Here is a 19,269-nt window from a genome sequence, read left to right on the forward strand (position 1 = left end):
TTTGCCAGAGTTGGAGAGAAAAGGGACTAAGGCTACACACTGTGCAGAAATGTAGCTGACAAATGGTGAAAAAAGCTGCTTACTTTATTTTACCATAAGTTCAATAAAGCCAACAGTATAGAATATCCAATGTAGATACATGCTGAATTATAGAGATTTCCAATATAGCAAGGAAAAAAACAGACAGCAGGGGGAGCCAAAGTTGTACAAACACACAAAGCCTCACAATAAACTTGTTTTAAAGTTTCTGTACAGAAAGGCAAATATACCACAACGTGAGGCAACTCCCATAGGACTTATTTCCATTTAGCTGTGTTTTTGATTTAGCGACACTGTCAAAGAATAACAGCTCTAAAATGTGACCACCTATCAAAGCATTTGTCAGAGACTAAAACCAGCAGGACATGAATATCCACACATCCTTGCATACACAAGAGTAGTTAAAATAGGCTAGCTATTCAAATTTAAGCTGGTTAGACTGCGTCTAAATCTGTACAGGTCAGAGAGACCAATCTGGCCACCCCTCCCTCTTAACTGCCAGGCTACTGCTGCCAATCGCAGATCAGTAACCATGGCAACAAAGCCTTGATACCGCTGGTGAGCAAAACTAAAAGCACTGACCGGTGTAGCCAAAACAGCATCTTTTCAGCTAGCCTGTCGATACTGTGCCCGAATCTGTGTATGTGTGTGTCTGTTTTCTCTGTTTCTGTGGGTGACTGGTTGCACATGTCTTTAGTTCACATGAATATTCACATGAGTGAATATTCACAAGTTCTGCAGTATGTGCCTGTGTGTGTACATGTGTGTGTGTATGTGTGCAAGTGTGTTCACTGAGGGTGTCCTGGCCGGTTGAAGAAAGGTTCAGTTTCAGAAGGGCTGGCTGTGGGGTCTTCCTCTCGTGAACTGTATACAGAGCCCCACCTACGCTGCAGAAACACCAGAACACCTATTATCACCCAGCTGAAGAAATTTACCCACGCTGCCGTCTGAAAGAGAGACAAAAGCACACTTCACTTACATCGGTTTGTGATCGAGAAAAATCATGTACAAATGAAAAAAGTTCATAAACGAGTCCAGTCATGCGGAGAAGGTGAGAGATGAAACAGGTGAGACATGAAATCAAACACGATACAAAAGGGAAAGTTAAATAATCAGTGACTCTTTTCTCAGGTTGGTGTAAAAAAATTAAATAGAAGAGACCTGCCTTGAGTGTGAGAGTGTATGTGTGAATGTGTGGTTAGCGCTAAATCATGGCTGTTGAAATTTATAATGAGAGAAAAACAGAATTTGTCCCACAAAGGTAGAGGTAATTAATAGGCAGAATGCAGCCTATTAGTCCAAATGGCCAGATAGTCCAAATAAAATAGATCTTAAAAGTGTATCGGTTATAGGTCCAGGTCCAGATAGGACAGAGCCCGCTGAGTTTCTTTGGCTGCTGAACTTCTTTGGCTGCTTTCTTTGGCTGCTAAACCTACATCGTAAAGGTTGGAAAAGTTAAAAGAGACACTCAAAATATCAAATTGTCCAAATTAAATAGATCTTAAAAATTTATCGGTTATAGGTCCAGGTCCAGATAGGACCGCACTGCCAAAGAAACTCAGACTAATCACATGTTAAATACATAACATGTGACGCTAATCAGCCTGTCAGATCTGTGCATTACAATGAGCATAGCGACTCGAGAGGGTGACGTGCATTCAAGGAAAAAACGGAAAACTGCGGTCAGAGAAGAAAGCGCGCAAAAGAAAAGTTGAATCTCATGGCAACAGAAAAGGTGGAGTTGAAAACAGAGCCTTTAATCAAGAATGGTCTTGTATGTGTATATTCTTTTTTTTTACTTCAAATGAGAAAAGAACATTTATTTACCGTTTCTGTTATTTATAATTTGTTCAGTTCAGAATAAAACTGTATTGAATTGTAATTGTACGTGTATTTTCATTTGACATTCAGTTGTTGGCCACATAAAATGTTGACAGAACTACTAGGCTACTTTAATATGCAGAAACTGGCACTGAAACATAATGCAAGTTAGACATTTTGGTGTTCTCCAACTGGGCCTTAAAGAATTTAATTAAATACTCCTGCAAGGTGTCAAAATGCTTTCTTCAAACAAAAAGCTACTGAAGGTCTTACAAGATCACAGATTACACATTCGCTTTGACCTAGCCTTTATCAAATTGCATTAAAAAAAAATTGGAAAAATAGATTATTTTGCAGTATGGTAATTATTATCCTCATTATTCATAATTATTATTATCATTATTATGTAATAATAATAAAATATAATCATTTACAGCAACAAAATAAAATAAAAATGGGACAGGCAGGTACTGACACTAAGTATATTGTTTCCCAAGCCAATTTCAGTGCTTGGATAAACATCGATCAGATCAGATAACATTAGCACCACCTGCCTATTATTGTGTGGTTCCCCTGGACTGTCAGGGGTATCTGAAACCAAGACATTAGCAGCAGATCCTTTATATCCTGCAAGTTGTGAGGTGGAACCTACATGGATCGCATCAATTAACTTAGGTGCCCTGTTGTTGGTTCACTGGTTGTCCTATCTTGAAGCACTTCTGGTAGGTAAATGATATAGCAATATAATTACAATATAACACTGTGTCACTTTAATGTAGGTCCACACAAAATTATTTAATCCAGAGACTGCAAAGTTGTTTGAGTTCAGGTCAGTGAAACGTAAAGCATCATATACTTGTATCTGTGAGGCCATGCACAATGATAAGCTTTTAATAACTAGAATTTATTGGACAATTCACGTTAAATAGAATGTGTCATGACCTTCTAGTATTTGCCAACGATAAACACATATAACAGACATACTGTTTTGGGGGGGGAAACAATTAACTCAAAATGTAGGCCATTATGATCATTTTTTGAAAAATATTATTATACATAATAATATCTTAATTAAACTTTACTGTGTTCTAGTAAAACGACTGCAAATTGGCCAATGGCATGCAAGGGAAGCAGTCTGGCTGAGTGAGTATGTAAGTAAGTTGCTTTGCGTCTAAAACACGCATCTTAGATTGGCTTTGAAAATTACTGGGTATAAAATACCTTTATTTTAACTTGCACTAAAAGAATGAAGATCATTTTAGCCATCTCTTGAAAAATTATCATTTTGGAGATATATGCTTAGATATAGGCTTATGGTCATTTATAGAAGTAGCACACATGCTTTTACATACCTCAGCACTGTGCAGTCTGGAGTAGAAACTGCTCCCAATCAGAGGCTTTTTCCATGGTTTGCTCTGTGCTTCATCACACCTGCAAGTGGCACAAGTCATGTAGCTCTTACATTGACTGAGCACTGGTCACTGCTCATGCCTAAAGGGTTCATCAATTCTAATGCTTTATTATACACACATCACTTATCTGAATGAATACACTCGCCACCAACTTGCTACAGTTTAATTCTGCCTTCACAGTTATCCTTCAAAAGAGTCCTGTACTTACGTGGTCACATTATGCCCTGTTTGGACCACAGATTCACACAATCTGTCTCTCCCTACTTTCAGGATGCATCCCGTCACCAGGAGGAAGAAGAGGAAGAGTCCGCACACACCCAAAGAAAAACTCATCCACATTCGCTCTCTTGAAGAAAGAAGATAGTAGAACCATTTATAAACAGTATGAACCTTGATGGTAACACTACAAAAACTGGTGAATGCAATACTGAAAAAAAGCTCATGACTCAACTCGATATTTCATGGATTTTAATGGTTCAAATGGATGACCAAGACTTAATATTTGGCGTCTAACCTTTTGATCTCTTCTTCCACACAGCTTGTGTAGATCCAGTAGAGGACGGAAGAGAAGCAGAAGATGGCCACGCATACAGAGATGGCCGAGACAAAATAACAGAGGGAGGGAGAGCTGGACCAGCTCACGGTGAAGTCTGAACCATTTAAGCGCACAGCGCCATACAGCATACACATCCCCGCAAAATCACCCTGCATATGTGTGTGGTAGAATTTGCATGTATGTATGTATGAAAGAGAGAGAGGGAGATAAAATCAAAGACAATTAGCTACTATGCATGGCTTGAATCATACCCTATGATACGCTTCATCTACCTCTTAGTGGTTTCACAACAAACAACCTATAAATCTGTACCACTTAAATTTGTTGAAAAAATAATAAACATAAAAGAAGTCACTTATTGAATCTGCCACAAAGTTGCACCCCATGCATGCAAGCCATGTTTTCCATGGCTACATAACAGAGAGAGTGTGTGCAGTCAGAGCACTGATTGGCACGGTAGGTGCTTATTTTTGTTCTTTTAGATCATAGTAATAAAATCGCTCAAATGACATTTTATGCAGTGTTGTATCTTTTGCAAAGACAGTTCATCAAAACTACACAATAAACGCCGCAATCATTTGACTTTGTTAGATCACGTTCGTTGCATATCAAAATATTTAGAACAATATTTAGTAGGGAATATATTTATTAATGAGAAACCATGGGCTACAGGCCCATGTCTTACATTTCTTTCTATTTATTTTATTTATTTTATTTCCCCCCTGAGCTCAGTGTATAATGTTTGTGTGGGTTTTGTGGCAAAAATAGTCATAACTCATGCGACCATTTTCAGACTTGGCTTTAGAATTAAATGGACTGGAAATGTGCAGCGTACAACCACAAATGTTCTTACTTGCTGTCCTCTATCATGCCTTGCTCAAAAAGCAGTCTGGCCTGAAACACTCCTTATTGCTTCACTGTAAATGAATGGAGCTAAAGTACTGTAAGTTGAGGCCTATGTATCGCCACTGCCACGTGATAACCTTGTATCTCCTTAATGGTAACTTTACAAAAGACGGAAAACGTCTTAACTTTCAATAAAAGTTCAATGTGAAAAATAATTTGTTCCAAGTATTTTTAGGCCTTTCTTTTGCTCCATGAAATGTAAAAATTAAGAACCATTTTTTTTCATGACAGTGACAATATGTACATTTGTACAGGCTATTTCTTACAGCTTAGTTTCTATATATGAACTGCATGAATGAATTATTTTTTAACTTTAACGATGCTCACATACTACATCAAAGCTCTATCATAAAAAAAGCAAGTATTATATTTTGTTTCCCATGAAATGGACCCTTTAATATGAGGTTTTGTCCCAGATGTGTTTGGGATTCTCCTTTGTTAACAGGGTAAAACTAATTCACAGTTATTTGGTGAAGCCTAAACCCACCCTCTCTTGCTCTCTTACATTTCTTTCTTTACTCATCTGACTCCAATAAGCCAATTACTGCATAGAAAGGAAGGTACAGTCGGTCACATGACCGAGTGAAAAGCAGAAGTGGTAAAAAAAAAAAAACAGCGGAAGGGAAAGTGAGAGCACAGACTGCTTACCAACTCCACATCTGCCCCAAACTTTCTCCTCGACTTTAGATGATTAACACGGGCATCTTCTCGCTTTATTAATGTAAACACGCCTCTGTTTTGCATACGCACGTGACCTTTTGCATAATTAACTGTTTAATTGATCATGTTAAGGAAGAAGAAAATACACCCCCATTGGAAACACTTGCAGTCATATGACACGAAGAGAAGCTCATGGGGTTTAACGCCTCCTCCGTCAACTTAGTCCCACTATCAAACAGTTTAAAGACTGAAAAGGAGCCCGCACATGCAAAGTTGTTTGTTTTCTTTTTGGAAAATGTAAGGACAGTAGAGGGCTAGCTCCCTGCAGCCAGTGAAGGACTAAACAGGCTAAAACTGGACTTTCTGGCTGAAACAGCGCGTGAGGTTAGTAGACTGTTCAGTACTAGTTTGGCAGCCTAGCTTCAGCTGGGGAAACAGAAAAGCTGCATTCAACAAACGAACTCGGCTGAACAGCATTCGCAGCTTTACTCCATGAAATAAAACATATAATCACAGTTTTCTACAAGTACCTGAGAGATGGTGAGCGAGGCGGCGGTGATGATCCCGCAGATGAAGCAGCAGGCGTACAGCGCGAGCTCCAGCAACAGCAGCCGCGGTAGCGCCATCGCGAGCCATTCGGTCACATGGGTTCGCAGCAGCACTTTCCCTTACTCTTTCTCTCTCTCTCTCTCTCTCTTACACACACACACACACACACACACACACACACAAACACACACTATGGAAATGGATGCAGAGGTGGGGAGTTCATAAAAATCATGTGATTGGTTTTACCATCAGTGGGGTAATACAACGAAGGGGAAGCCGGGTGGGACACGGGGGAAAGATGTAACGTGTTACAGTGGTGTTAACAGTGTGTTAAAAATGAAGTAGGTTACAAAAGCTTCATGAAAGCAAAACAGCAAAAAAAAAATGGAGTGTGTCTGTGGAATTACATCAATAAGCAGTTAGGACGGACCACAACATATGAACTATTAGACAAGAAATCAAGAAGGCGCTGACCACACTAAACCCGTGGAAGTCCTCTGATTCTGATGGGATACCCCCACAACTACTCGCTCCTCATATCTCTCATCTAATGCCTCTTACTAGACTGGTAATGTTCCCACAGGTAGGGAAGCTGCAGGTTTTTGCCCTGTACCGCGGGGCTCCCACCCAGTTGGAATAAATGGTTTCCTGCATGAAATAAGTATTAGAAAAGCTTGTATTACACAAGCTCATGGCAGTAGTGATTGATAGATGTTAAATGAGTATGCTAATTTTCCAGGAGGTAACACAGACAATGCCCTGTTAAGGTTTACCCGTAAGTGGCTAATGCAGACATCTATGGTAAGAGTCTTACTGTAAGTTTGATTGTGTGGGACCATGGGAAGACATTATTTCACTTCAGCAAATATGCCTTCACAGGTGCCAAGTTGGCTGCAAAGTTACTGTATCTGACTGGACGAAAACTGGATGAGTGCTTGAGTCTTCAGCACCTGGAAAGATGTTACAGCCAGAGGCCCTGAAATAGGGGTCATTTCCCCTTACTTGAAACATGTTTTATGGTAAAACATTAGACCTCAGGTATGTAGATGACACCAAAAATCAACATGAGGTCAATGCATCACAGAAATGCTACTCAATGGAAAGAAGTCAGTTACATTGTAAATCTGCTTTGTAAAAAATGCTCAGCAGGAGACACAGTTCCTGTGGTAACAAATGCAACCTCTCACTTATCACCTCAACTACCTTAAGCGATGACCTTCATATTAACCAGTCCGTGATGAAAGCCTCACATTTCAACACCTGCGTCCTTTCCATAATGACCAGACACAAGATTCCCAGGAAGACCTGATTACAATCTACTCCACCCTAATCGGTGGGAATACACTGGGTGTTATCTCTGTGTTGTACAAAATCACAAGAGCTGCCTCTAGATCCCGTCCAGAGAGCGATCAACATAATGGCCAAATCTGGTTCTGCTCTAGTTCTTCCTACACTGTTGTTAAGACGACACAAAGCTGGTATGAAAATGACATGTCTGTGGTCACTTATCCTCTGAATGAGTTACTACTATAGAAAAGAGGTGCAAAGTCAGGCGGGGGATTCAGGAATCTAAAGGAATTCATATGCATTCCTTGCTTAATTAATGACATTTGTATAGTTATTTAATAAAAAAAAATCCTGTTCTGTTCATTTTAAATTATACAATTTCTACTTTATGATGTACATCATCTGTTTTTTTTTCTCCTGATGTTACCATTATAGTCATTAACATTTAGTTAATTAATTTCTTGTTTTGGGGGTTACTTTCATTATGTTACATTGTTGACAGCATGTGTTGGGGTCAACATAGCACAGAGACAGCAACACCTATCATGCAGGAAAAGAGTGCAGTGAGCACAATGACCTGTTCATCAATAATGGCGCCTCCACACACAGAGAGCAGAGCGGACAGCAGCAGACAAGGATAATCAGCATGCTTGTGAACCGCGCGTTAACTGTTTAACCATGATAGTGTGGTATGGAGCTGAACTTCTGCTGTAGTCTCTGAAGGGACACCACTCTGGTGCATCAGTGGAGAGCAAACTTTGTCTTCACCTTGTCTAAAATGTAGGATATTTTTGTTCCTTATTTATCTAAAATCATTGCTCATTAAAAGGGTTCAATTGTAATTATAATGCCATTTTAATATTATTTTATTAAGGGCCTTAAAGTAACAATAATATGGGTTATTCGTCCAAACAATTCGTCCAAACGGTTATTGTGACAGACCTACTTGAGTATGGCTTTAGATTAAGCTACCCGTCTCTGGTGATGTAGCCTAAAGGTTTTATGGTCTAGCGCATGATTTAGTGCATGAGACATGTGTGAACTGGCTCCAGAAACACAGGGCGAACTGCCAAAGCTGTCTATCCGACACCCTGAACCGACCCAGCCTGCCTGTCAGGCGCTTAGACTTAATGAGAGACCACACACACACACACCTCTCCCTAAACTGATCCCTACATGGAATATGATAAAGAAAATTGTCCAGAAAACATATACTGTATAATGGATAGACATGTTTCTGTGATTGTATGTGTGAATAATAAAACACTGCTATACTGTAAGTGGTTGAACAATCACTTTTAATTACTGGTAGCACTGTTACATCAAAACTTCACATGTATTTTTTTTAGACTCAAAGCCTTATGAAACAAACACATAATATGCAAAACATCATGACAAATAAGCAAATCGAATATAAAATTACAATGAAAAGACCACCCATAGGCCCACAGTTGTTAAGAGCGTTGTTTTCTTGATAAATACATGAAAATAAAGGTTTCCGCAAGTAAATAGAAAAACCTTTTAAACATCTCCAAATAATGATCATCTCTCTGGAACAGTACTAGCAAAATCCTAACACCTCTCAGTGACCTATTCATAATGGTATACATTCAATAAGGCCATTGACCTCTGTATTAGTGCCACATGGATTTCTTTCCACTGGATCTGGAAGGCAACAAACCACTATCACATAGATACTGCTCACTCGCTAGATTATATAAATAGTTTTGTGTGATTCCAGTCAGTGCCTGTATGATATTTAGCAGGTGTGTGTGTGTGTGTGTGTGTGTGTGCGAGTTGGTATGCAGATGCATTTGCCAGTTTGTATATGCCAAAGCTGATCCTCGGGCAGTGTGTGTGTGCATATCAACACTAACCCTCTTGGGCCATGTGTTGTTTGTGTCTGTGTATGAACCCACATTAATCCTTAAGCTAAGAGGTGTGTGTGTGTGTGTGTGTGTGTGTGCGTGTGTGTGTGTGTGTGTGTCTGAATGTGTGGTGTGCATGTGACTGCTCATACTGGTCTCAGACCATGCGGTGTGTGTCCATGGGGCAGCCTGGTAAGCGAAAGCTGTCAGGCACAGGGCTGTCAAGTTTGCAGATGATCTTATAGATGGACTTCTTCCAGCAGGGGTCGGTGTCACGTCCACCCTGGATGGCAGCAAAGAACTCCCGCAGAGCCAACTCAGACACTTCCACGAATCTGTCTGGCACCTGGGCAGAGGATTCGACATTACCACACGCACACGGTAATACACAGACACGCTTATACACCACAACTCATGCGCCCAAAATCAGTGTTTTCAATCATATAAAATAAAAAAAATTAATTCTCTTTCTTTAAATAATGTTGAAATGAATCATCTTGCAGCATTGACATATCTTTGTGTGTAAGCTCTCTCCTAACACCATTAGACTAAAAAAATGCAAATTGCCTTTAATGCGGTTTGCAGTCAAACCCTCCATGTATTCAGAATGATGAATGATGTTGTAGATGATTCTACTATTATTGAGAAAGCTGTACAGCATCAAAATAAAAATAACAATTGTTACACACTATAAGCAATGGTCCTTTTGTTCGACCCATAAAATGACATTATGTGGGAACAAGCAATTGGAACTGGGTTCAGTATTTATTTGAGTTAAATACATCCAGTCCAATTGCTTGCTACCACATTAGGGGTACCACATTTTTCAACTGAAATCGATGTCCCATTTTGTTGGGAACTAAATAATAGTCGATTAGTTTGTGAAAAAGGAAAACGGACACATTTATCTTCTATATTAGCAGGACATTTTAAAAACAATTGGAATAAGGTATTATCTTTATTGTCTAAGTTAGCAAATGCATAAAACAACCTCAAGCCAAATTTAAAAGCTGATAGCTACATAAGAGTTATTTGGTAACTGAGCAATAATCCATTATTCGGTTACCAAAATAGTCGTTTGTTGAAGTAATTTTTTTTCAGTTGAACAGATGAACCACTTTTTATGGTGTAACAGAATCTCTCATATGTCAAAAGCAGTAAGCAGATTAAAATAAACAGCTAACAAAAATTACTCTCAAGAGCTTATTTGCGAGTTTGGACCATGCCCCGAGCATGTGATAATGTATGAGGAGACTGTAATAAAGAGGGAACTCTAAAACCTTGGGATGGAATTTGGGTGGCTTCTGTTTAAAGGTGGTTGATTAGGAGGGGAAGAGGCTTCAGACATGATCCACCTCCAAAAATGCAGTCATTTCCGCTTATCGTATTTTATTTGTCATTTCTTAATTTTATATCTTAAAATACTAAAAAATATTATTTACAACAGATATGATCTGATTTGTATGAGTTATTCGAGTATAAAAACAAACAAAAATGACTGAAGCTTTTGAAATAATTGAAGCTTTTGAACAGCAGAATGCACACATTCACACACAAACACACCCTGACCTGGTAGTCGTTGCTCTTGTTGTAGTGCATGTTGAGGATGCGGAAGAGTTCTGAGTTTCGGCCTAAGCGCAGTGCCCTATCCCTGGACGCTGGAAGGCCCTCGCGGGCCGCCTGACGTGCAAACCGCTCCATCTGAATGTAGAAGAACTCTCTGAAGTTGCTGAACCACTTAATGAGCTGGGAGGTCACGCACCGGTTAAACTGTGGAGAAGAAAATCAAGGTTAGCTGAACCATGACTTACAAAATGTTCAAATGCCTCAGTTAAATGGGCTAAACTGCATGCATGCTGCCATAGCCAACATTGAAAACATTCAATATCCACCAGTGTGCTTTTAAAGTGAACAGCTACATTGCCTTTTATCAGAAAAGGAACTAAACAGGAAATGGAAAAGCTATTTCATTTGTGCAGTGTAGTATTAAATTACTGTAATCCGTTCACCTTATATGGTACGGCTGTTTCACTTTGTTCGCCTGTACAAAATTAGCCAGCAGGTCGGAAATGTGTAAATGCCCATCTGTAATTATCCTCCTGTGTCTAATGTGGTTTTGCGTCAGTGTTAATGTGTTGTACCTACACACCCCTGTGATCATTTTAAAAACCTACCTTGACATCAGGGAAGTAAGTCTTGAGAGTGTTGGAGCTGGGGTAGCGTGTGTAGAAGAACATTAGCTTGGCTTTTTTCAGATGGCATGGGGAGAGACCCTCCTGAGAGTTTGGAGAGTTAAGGGAATTGGCTATGACAGATACAAACATTTATTGTATGCACACAAGTGGAACATTGTGGGCCTAATCATTTAAAAAATGTGACGTTTTGATTTGTACTGATTTGAAATACGAATAAAAAAATACACATCATAGTTGAAACTGAAACTGAAATTAGGTGGATTAGATGTAATAGAGCTGTACGGAAATTACATAATTATATATATAATTATATTCACATGAACATTTACCACATTCTGCGTAATTTGGAAAGCCAATTACTCAATTCCCTGTTCATGTGAACTCCTCATATCACTAGCAATGCCCCCAACACTAGGAGGGTGAAGACCAGCACGTTTCCTCCACCACATGTGAAGCCTTCCACTGCCTCTTTTTGAACTGCTGCTGATGCGGTACTGCTAGCCAGCCAGTGTGCTTGAAGGCTCCAATACAACTGCTAGCAGACACCTGTGCTGATCAACATCACACTAGGAGAGATGTAGGAGAGAGGAAGGCCAATTGTGCTCTCTCTGATTCCGGCTGTTGATGACCTGGGATTTGAACCCAGGTCAGCGATCCTCAGATCATACTGGCAGTACACTTGTTTGCAGGCAGACATCACCAAATGTCTGACAGCTAGAGAGATAATGTTTTGGATATATGATGTTCAAGGTGTATTTTACATTTAAATTCTTATTCTAGCACTTTCTGTATTCACAATGGTCAATAGTAATGGTCAATGTAATTTACATCAGACAGCCAGTTGCTATCAACCTTAAAATAACCTGAAATAACCTGAACCTGAAACCCAAAACTGAAATAAATTATTTAATTGCCACCAGTCTAGTACATAAGACCTTATTTGAAAGGGTCAGTTCCCAACCCTCAGAATAATAACCTAGTAGTCTTTTTGTCTGTAACCTTATGGTTTTCTATCTAAAAGTAAAAGGATATTGATCCAGCACCCAGATAGAGGGATACGTCTCCTCCGTCCATCCCTCCAATACCTCCTACTCTCAAGCCCTCGTCTCTCCCTCTGTCCGCGAGAGAGGGATTTAATTGTGCCAACAGTGGGGGCAAGGGTGGGAATGAGGGGTTGTGAGAGCGAAATTCCATGAAGGGTTCACTAGAGAGGCTGTCCTTGTGGAGGGGTAGGCTGGAGAGAGAACGAGTGAAGAGGTGCTGCATGGTGTAGTGCAGGAGAGGCAGGGGGAACGGAGGAGGATTCGGTGGACAGGAAGGCAGGAAAGGCTCTTTGTTCCTGGGGGGTAGGAGCGCAGGGAGAGGGGGCTGAGGTAGGAAGGGTAAGCTAGGATTTTGTGGAGGGATCACAGGGTGCTTGTGTTTGCCTTGACTTAGAGGGTTCCTCTTGTCTTGAAGCTTCCTTGCGACCAGTGGCAGTGCTTCAGCCTGTTCTGACCCATGTGTTCCCCCAGCAAGTAGGACATTGGGTCTAAACCCCAGCCTTGGCTTCCTGCCTGGGTTTGGACCAAATACCCTACTAGCAGGAGTCTCCTGGGCTAGAACTGAAGCAGGGGTTGGCGAGTGGTCACTTTCCGCATAGAGCCGGACCACCCTGTCGATGACCCGAGCCACAACATTGGCCAACTCCTGCTTGAGGGCTTGAGCAAACTTCTCTTTATCATTGCCACTAGTATTCTCCCATTCACCTTCCACCAAACTGCAGCCCAGCCACACTCCTCCTCCATCCAGCTCCATATCCATGTCTGTAGGCTCTTCAGGAAAGTCCTCAGAATTCCCATTCTGTCTGCTTTCATGTTTTTCATGTTTCTTTCCTGAAGAAAACATGCCAGGAGAGAGTCCACTGGCCGGACAGTCATCCACCTCTCCTTCAGAGAACATCTCAGCAACCTCATCAATTGCTCCATCCTCGTCTGGTCCTGCTCTCTCTTTCTCTTCCTCTAGCCGTTGCTCCCCATATGCTCTCCACACCTTGCGCTGAAGCTCCATCAGCTTTCCTCTGGTCTCTTCCAGCTGGAGCTTGAGCTCGCGTCTCTGCCGTCGCCTTCCTTCCCTGTTCTCCTTCCTCCTCCCTTCTTCTTCTTCTCCTCCACTCTTCTCCTCCTGTGGGCCATGGGACGCAATCCTCCTTCTCCCCCGGTGCTCCTCCCTTCCCAAGTCTCCATCTCTCCTCAGCACGTTGTCCACTCTAAGCCTCTTCACCCTCACAATGTCCTGGCTCCAGTCACAAGATTCAGGGACTGAAGCTCTTCTCCTTTCGACAAGTCGGGGTAACGGAACCTGGCTGGCTTCTTCAGCAGCTCTCCGTCCCAACACTTCCACATCCTCCTCTCGCGCCTCTTCGCGAACCGGCAGTTCAGAGAACAGGCACTGACGCTGTCTATATCCACCCCACCTCTGGGAGGCGCTGTTGGGGTGGAGAAGTGGAGAGACGATGGGGTAAGGTGCAGGGCTGCTAGCCGGGTAAGTGCTGCCAGTGGAAGTGGACTCGAGCGGACTGCGGGTGTACAGGTCAAATGCAGCATGAGACTGCTGCTGCTGCTGCTGCTGGAAAAGATCAGAGGGGGAGTCCATCATGCCTCTTCGTCTCTTCCTGGGATTCTGGATCAAAAGACAGCAGTGTGAATGTGTTGGCCTGAATTCGTGTCAGCGTTTTAAAGCCACACGCCATCCTCTCATTGTTATCTTTGTCAGCATCATCATCTCACTCTCTGTCTCTCCTCTCTGCATGTGTGCGTTATCAGCTCATGGACAGCTGTAGCCACTGTTTATTCAGACTGTTGACTCTATGTCCCTCATCCTTCTCTCTCGCTCTCTCACTCCCTCTCTCTTGCTTTCTCTATCTACCCCACACACATGCACAAACACGGAGAAGGTGAGAAAGAGTAAATATTTTCAATGAGATTACTGTAGTGCACAAACTCTGAGCACGGTTCAGAGCTTTGCGAAGCTCAGCCGAAACGGCACCTTACAGCTTGGACATCTGGTTGAAGACAGCAGTTTTACACTGAATGGTGTGGCCAGGGATGGGTAGATAACGGATGGATCGAGATCTAAGAGATCTAAGAGATCTGAGCCTAAAGGCACTTTCGAAACAACCTCAGTCATGATTTAATCAGATTACTAGACATTAAGCTATGCTTTTATTTATTATTTTCTCAAATGCCACAGATGGCATAGGATCATTAGTTGAATATAAAGCTGTTTAACTGCCACTGAGGGAGATGAACGTGCTGCCAGTAGATTATTCTGGATTTACAGTAATTACTGAGAGGGAAAGGAAGTCTGTGTGAACTACAGAGACGTCATATTTTGAAGTTTTCTCGCAGGCTATGAGCTGTACGGCTGTAGTGTTGAGCTGCTCTACACTCAGCGCTGCTGTTCTTCAGCTGCCATCGTGCGCACTGGTGCTGCTGCGTGTGTCGCACATTCGCCAAGAGATCAGCGAACCGAGCTGCTTTAGCAAGGACACGCACACACACACACACACGCACACACACACACACACACGCACACGCACATACCGGCTGGGTTCAGCAACAGCGGAAAGTAGAAAGGCGGAAACAGCGCTTACCCTGTAGTCCAGCTGAGCCCGTGTCCCGCTCACTCCGCTGCTCTCTTCACGCTGCTCTCTCTCTCGCCCTCTCCCTCTCTGTGTGTGTGTCTCTCTCTCCGCGTCTGTCCTCTTCCCTCAGAACCGCTCCTCCTGTCCGGCGCGCGCCGAGAAGCGAGGGAGGGAGGTCCGTCCAGCCACCACACACGCACACGCGCACACGCACACACACACACACACACAATATTTGTATTCCTAACCTCGCGGGGTATTTCCTTTGACCACTGTTATACTACGGTCTAAATACTGACGTGCGACATCTAAACCCACCTTAACTTTAACAACACCTAAACAACGACGACAACACCAATACAATTAATAGTCTTATCATTGTTATTACAGTGTTAGGGGTGGATTTAGAGGCAGAACGTTAGTATTTAGACAGTGGTAGCAATTAATAATTAATAATTAGTATAATTAATACAGTGGTCGAAAATAACCAATGAATAACCATCATTCTAATAACAACGCTTTATAATTATATATATATATATATATATATATATTTATATATATATATATATATATATATATATAGTAGCGCAGTCTTTGCTTTGACCTCCCCCCCCCCAATCAAAAATCATAAAATAATAAATAATACAAATAATTCCTTAGGCAAAATTGTCGTGTTAGGATTGTTAAAATAACTTTTCTAATTAAAATTTGCCCATTCTTCTCATTCAGTCCCCACAGACAGCTAAATACATAATCCAAACACCCCCCCCCCCACACACACACACACACACACACACACACACACTCACAAACACAGTTCACCCCCCCCCCCACCCCTCTCCACGTGGGGTAGACATATCCGGCCAGGGATTTCCACCAATCATACACTGTTTGATCTCCCGGTTAATGCAGTTAATCCAGGCTGTTTCACTGCCCATCAGAGAGCAGAGTCATTATCCTGCTACCAAAACGCAGCGACACTAATATAGTTTTAATGCCTTCGCGTGGCTGACACCTTTCACTTCACTTTGTGGAATGCTGCTCCACGGCACCTTGCCCATGTCCACACCACCCACCCTCTCTGAACTGTGACCGTGAAGCAGACCTCCCCCTCTACAGCTACATTAGAGTATAGGCTTCTTTAGACATTTCTACAGCTCTGACCAGCAAAGCCTCTTCATCTTAGAGTGAGTGTACTAGTCCACCTCTCTCTGTCTCTGTCTCTCTCTCTCTCTCTCTTTCCTGCCCCTCACTCATTTTCATTGTCAGATCATTCCCGTTCCCCCACTTCAGAGCAGTTCTCCACCAGCCAGCCAGCCCACAATGACCAGCGGCCACTGTTGTTATGGAAACAAGAAATGTGACACAAAGCCTTTTTAATAAAGAGAGCTGGCAGCTAGAGATCTGAGTAAACAAAAACATTTGAATAGACATAAAAAAAAATAATAATACCAGAGCAAAGGTCAGATAAAAATAGAAAATGACACAGCGCAGTGCAGGCAGTGTGGGCCATAGGCAACAAAAGACAGCACAAAATAAAATCAGCGTAAGCGCCTTCATTTAGTTGGCTCTGAATATTCATATGAAATGTGAAAGTCTCAAATCTGACGTTTGTTAGATTTCCTCGTCTTTAACAATGGGATCAATCTGCATTGTGGGCATTATTGTCTCTGCTCTGGTGAGGCCGGCCCCTGGCTGGATGTGCCATTGGACTGTGACAACTGCACATAGAAAACTGAATCCTTTGAACTGCAGCCAAATGACTGACAGTATCCCTGTTAAAATTTATGAGTCATTTGAACAAAGAGCAGTCGAATACATGCGGCTGGTTTATGGCCATTTGTGCACAGCGTTACACACACACACACACACACACACACACACACACACACACACACACACACACAGAAAAATGCCACCTAACTCTCAGTCCTTTCAAACAGTGGGAGACATAATCAAAATGCTTAATTTGAATGAGTCATGATCAAACATATTGCAGTATGACTCCAAATGTGGCTGGAATAAAAATTTGGCATCCAGGGGAGAGAAAGAGGGGGCAGAGAGGGGGGCAGAGAGAGTGAGAGAGGGACAGAGAGTGTGAGTATGAGAGAGAGAGATAAAGGGGGAGATTGGAGAAGGTCGATGGACAGCCAAAGTGTTTGCCTATTGATTCCCTTTGAGAGAAAATGTGTGTGTATGTGCGCACTCACCCACAAAGCCTTGGGCAAGGTGACAGAGGGAGGGGAGTGCGAGAGGAAACAGGGACAGAAAAAAAAGAGGATTTGGAGTGGAGAGGAAGAGCACAGAAAAAGCGGATGTGCATAGGTGAACAGATCCATCATCCGTCTATAGGAATTAAATCAGCAGCAAAGAGAAGTGCACCTTAGGGAAGCTGCTGAAATGTGTGTGCGCTTGTGTGTGTGTGTGTGTGTGTGTGTGTGTGTGTGTGTGTGTGTGTGTGTGTGTGTGTGTGAGTGTGTGTGAGAGAGAGAGAGAGAGAGAGAGAGAGATATATACAGAGTGAGAGAAAGAGAGAGATAATGGAAAAAGAACAACAAAAGAAAACAAAAGCAAGAGACAAGAGTTAGAGAAAAAAAGAGAGAGAGAGAGAGAGAGAGAGAAAGATAAAAAAAAAAGCAAAACAGAGACAGAGACAAAAAGAAAGCAAGAACGAAAAAGAAAAAAGAGAAAAGAGGCAGAAAAAAAGAAGAGAGAGAAATATAGAAAGTAAAAGTGCAAGAGAGAAAAAAAGAGATGGGGAAGAGACAGGAAGAGAAGGGAAGAGAGGGAAAGGGAGGGGGAGAGAGAGAGAGAGTGAGTGAGAGGGGGGGACAAAAGTACAAAAAATAAAAGAGAGAAAAAAAGAGAGACAGAAAGGGAAAGGAGAAGGGGGGGGGGGGGGTGTGAGAGAGAGAGAAAGAGACAGAACCAAATAAGATAGACACAGAGAGAGGGAGAGAGAGGGGGGAAAAAAACTAAAGAGAGGGACTAAAAGAGAAAGAAACTAAAAACAGAGAGGGAGAGAGAGAGTGCTAGAGAGAGAGAGAGAGAGAGAGAGAGAGAGAGAGAGAGAGAGAGAGAGAGAGAGAGTGAGATTGAGTGAGATTGAGTGAGAATGCATGACTGTATCAGGAGGACTATTCTAAGGTGCTACACAGTCAAACCCAGCTACTGAGATCCGTCCTTATCAAGGTGTGAACTTGCAGCTTTTTTCTACAGTGAATATATGAGGATGTGTTTGTGTGTGTGTGAGAGAGAGACAGACAGTCAGAGACAGACAGACAGACAGTTTAATGCGGTTTTAGTCCACTTAGCAGAGCAAACTGATTCTTTGATCTTTGACCAAAATGACTCCGGCACCGCTGTGAAGAACTTTACTTATTGTAATGCACTGTGGCTCTCTCTCTCTCTCTCTCTCTCTCTCTCTCTCTCTCTCTCTCTCTCTCTCTCACACACACACACACACACACACACACACACACACACACACACACAGTGTATGAACACGTATGCCAACTCACTCTTTCTCTCTTTCCTTTTACATAGGCACACACACACGTGCACACAGACACACACACAGTCGTAGAAACACACACTCTCCCTCACTCTGCCGCTCACTCTCTCCCCTGCACTCAGGATGCAATTATCCTCTTTGGCTGGAGTGTTTTGATGGCATAATTGCCATGGACACTGAGGAGAGAGAGATCGGAGAGAGAGAGCGAGAGAGAGAACGAGGGATGAGAGAGAGATGGAGAGGGGGAGAGAAGCACATCGAGTGCTGACACTCTCAGCATGCTAATGCCAAAACACACTCCACCTCCCCATTTTCTCTCTTTGTCTCTTCATCCATCTCTCTAAACACACACACACACACACACATACACATGCACAGGTGCAATAACCTCTCTCCATTCCATTCCACATCTCTCCACTCACACAAAAGCACTGAGAAAAAGAGAGAGAGAGAGAGAGAAAGAGAGAGAGAGAGAGAGAGAGAGAGAGAGAGATACAGAGATACAGAGAGAATAATAGAATAACAGGGGTGTAAAAAAAAAAAAAAAAAAAAAAACATAAAAGGGGAAAGGATTTTTCCATCCATGGACAATGAAGAGATGATCCTGCTCATCCTCCCCTAATCAGGCCTCTGTTTTTCTGGTCTGCTGCCTCTTTTTCTCCTCTGCCCAGAGGAACAAACAGAGGTATCTAACGCAGGTCAACACAGTATGCAGCACTGATATGAACTTCTCCATCCCTAACGTCTTCACCTTTAAAACACTAGTTTAGTTTGTGCTTGGTGCTCAATAAGGACACCTGGTGGTAGTTTGAAGGAATTACACTCGAAGCCCCA

General features: G+C 42.2%; 2 protein-coding genes across 3 annotated transcripts; both read right to left on the reverse strand.

Annotated features, from left to right (window-relative positions):
- Positions 1–63: 63 nt before the first annotated feature.
- tmem179ba (transmembrane protein 179Ba) lies at positions 64–6,028 on the reverse strand. Its single transcript, XM_072687646.1, has 5 exons — positions 5,925–6,028; positions 3,787–3,977; positions 3,481–3,618; positions 3,213–3,291; positions 64–986 (listed from the first exon to the last, which is right to left on the reverse strand). The coding sequence occupies exons 1-5, from the start codon at positions 6,018–6,020 to the stop codon at positions 828–830; spliced, it is 663 nt and encodes a 220-aa protein (XP_072543747.1). The 5' UTR covers positions 6,021–6,028; the 3' UTR covers positions 64–827.
- A 2,483-nt stretch (positions 6,029–8,511) lies between these two features.
- prox3 (prospero homeobox 3) lies at positions 8,512–15,126 on the reverse strand. Of its 2 annotated transcripts, none has more exons than XM_072687648.1 (5): positions 14,928–15,126; positions 12,353–13,954; positions 11,273–11,374; positions 10,668–10,868; positions 8,512–9,444 (listed from the first exon to the last, which is right to left on the reverse strand). In XM_072687648.1, exons 2-5 carry the CDS (start codon positions 13,928–13,930, stop codon positions 9,256–9,258), a joined length of 2,070 nt encoding a protein of 689 aa, XP_072543749.1. In that variant the 5' UTR covers positions 13,931–13,954; positions 14,928–15,126; the 3' UTR covers positions 8,512–9,255. The 2 variants fall into 2 exon arrangements, with proteins under 2 accessions (XP_072543749.1, XP_072543748.1); XM_072687647.1 differs by having other exon boundaries at positions 11,273–11,380; positions 12,326–13,954; positions 14,928–15,124.
- Between the last annotated feature and the right edge of the window lie 4,143 nt (positions 15,127–19,269).

Source organism: Salminus brasiliensis, chromosome 9, assembly GCF_030463535.1.
Source record: "Salminus brasiliensis chromosome 9, fSalBra1.hap2, whole genome shotgun sequence".
Lineage (NCBI taxonomy): Eukaryota > Metazoa > Chordata > Actinopteri > Characiformes > Bryconidae > Salminus > Salminus brasiliensis.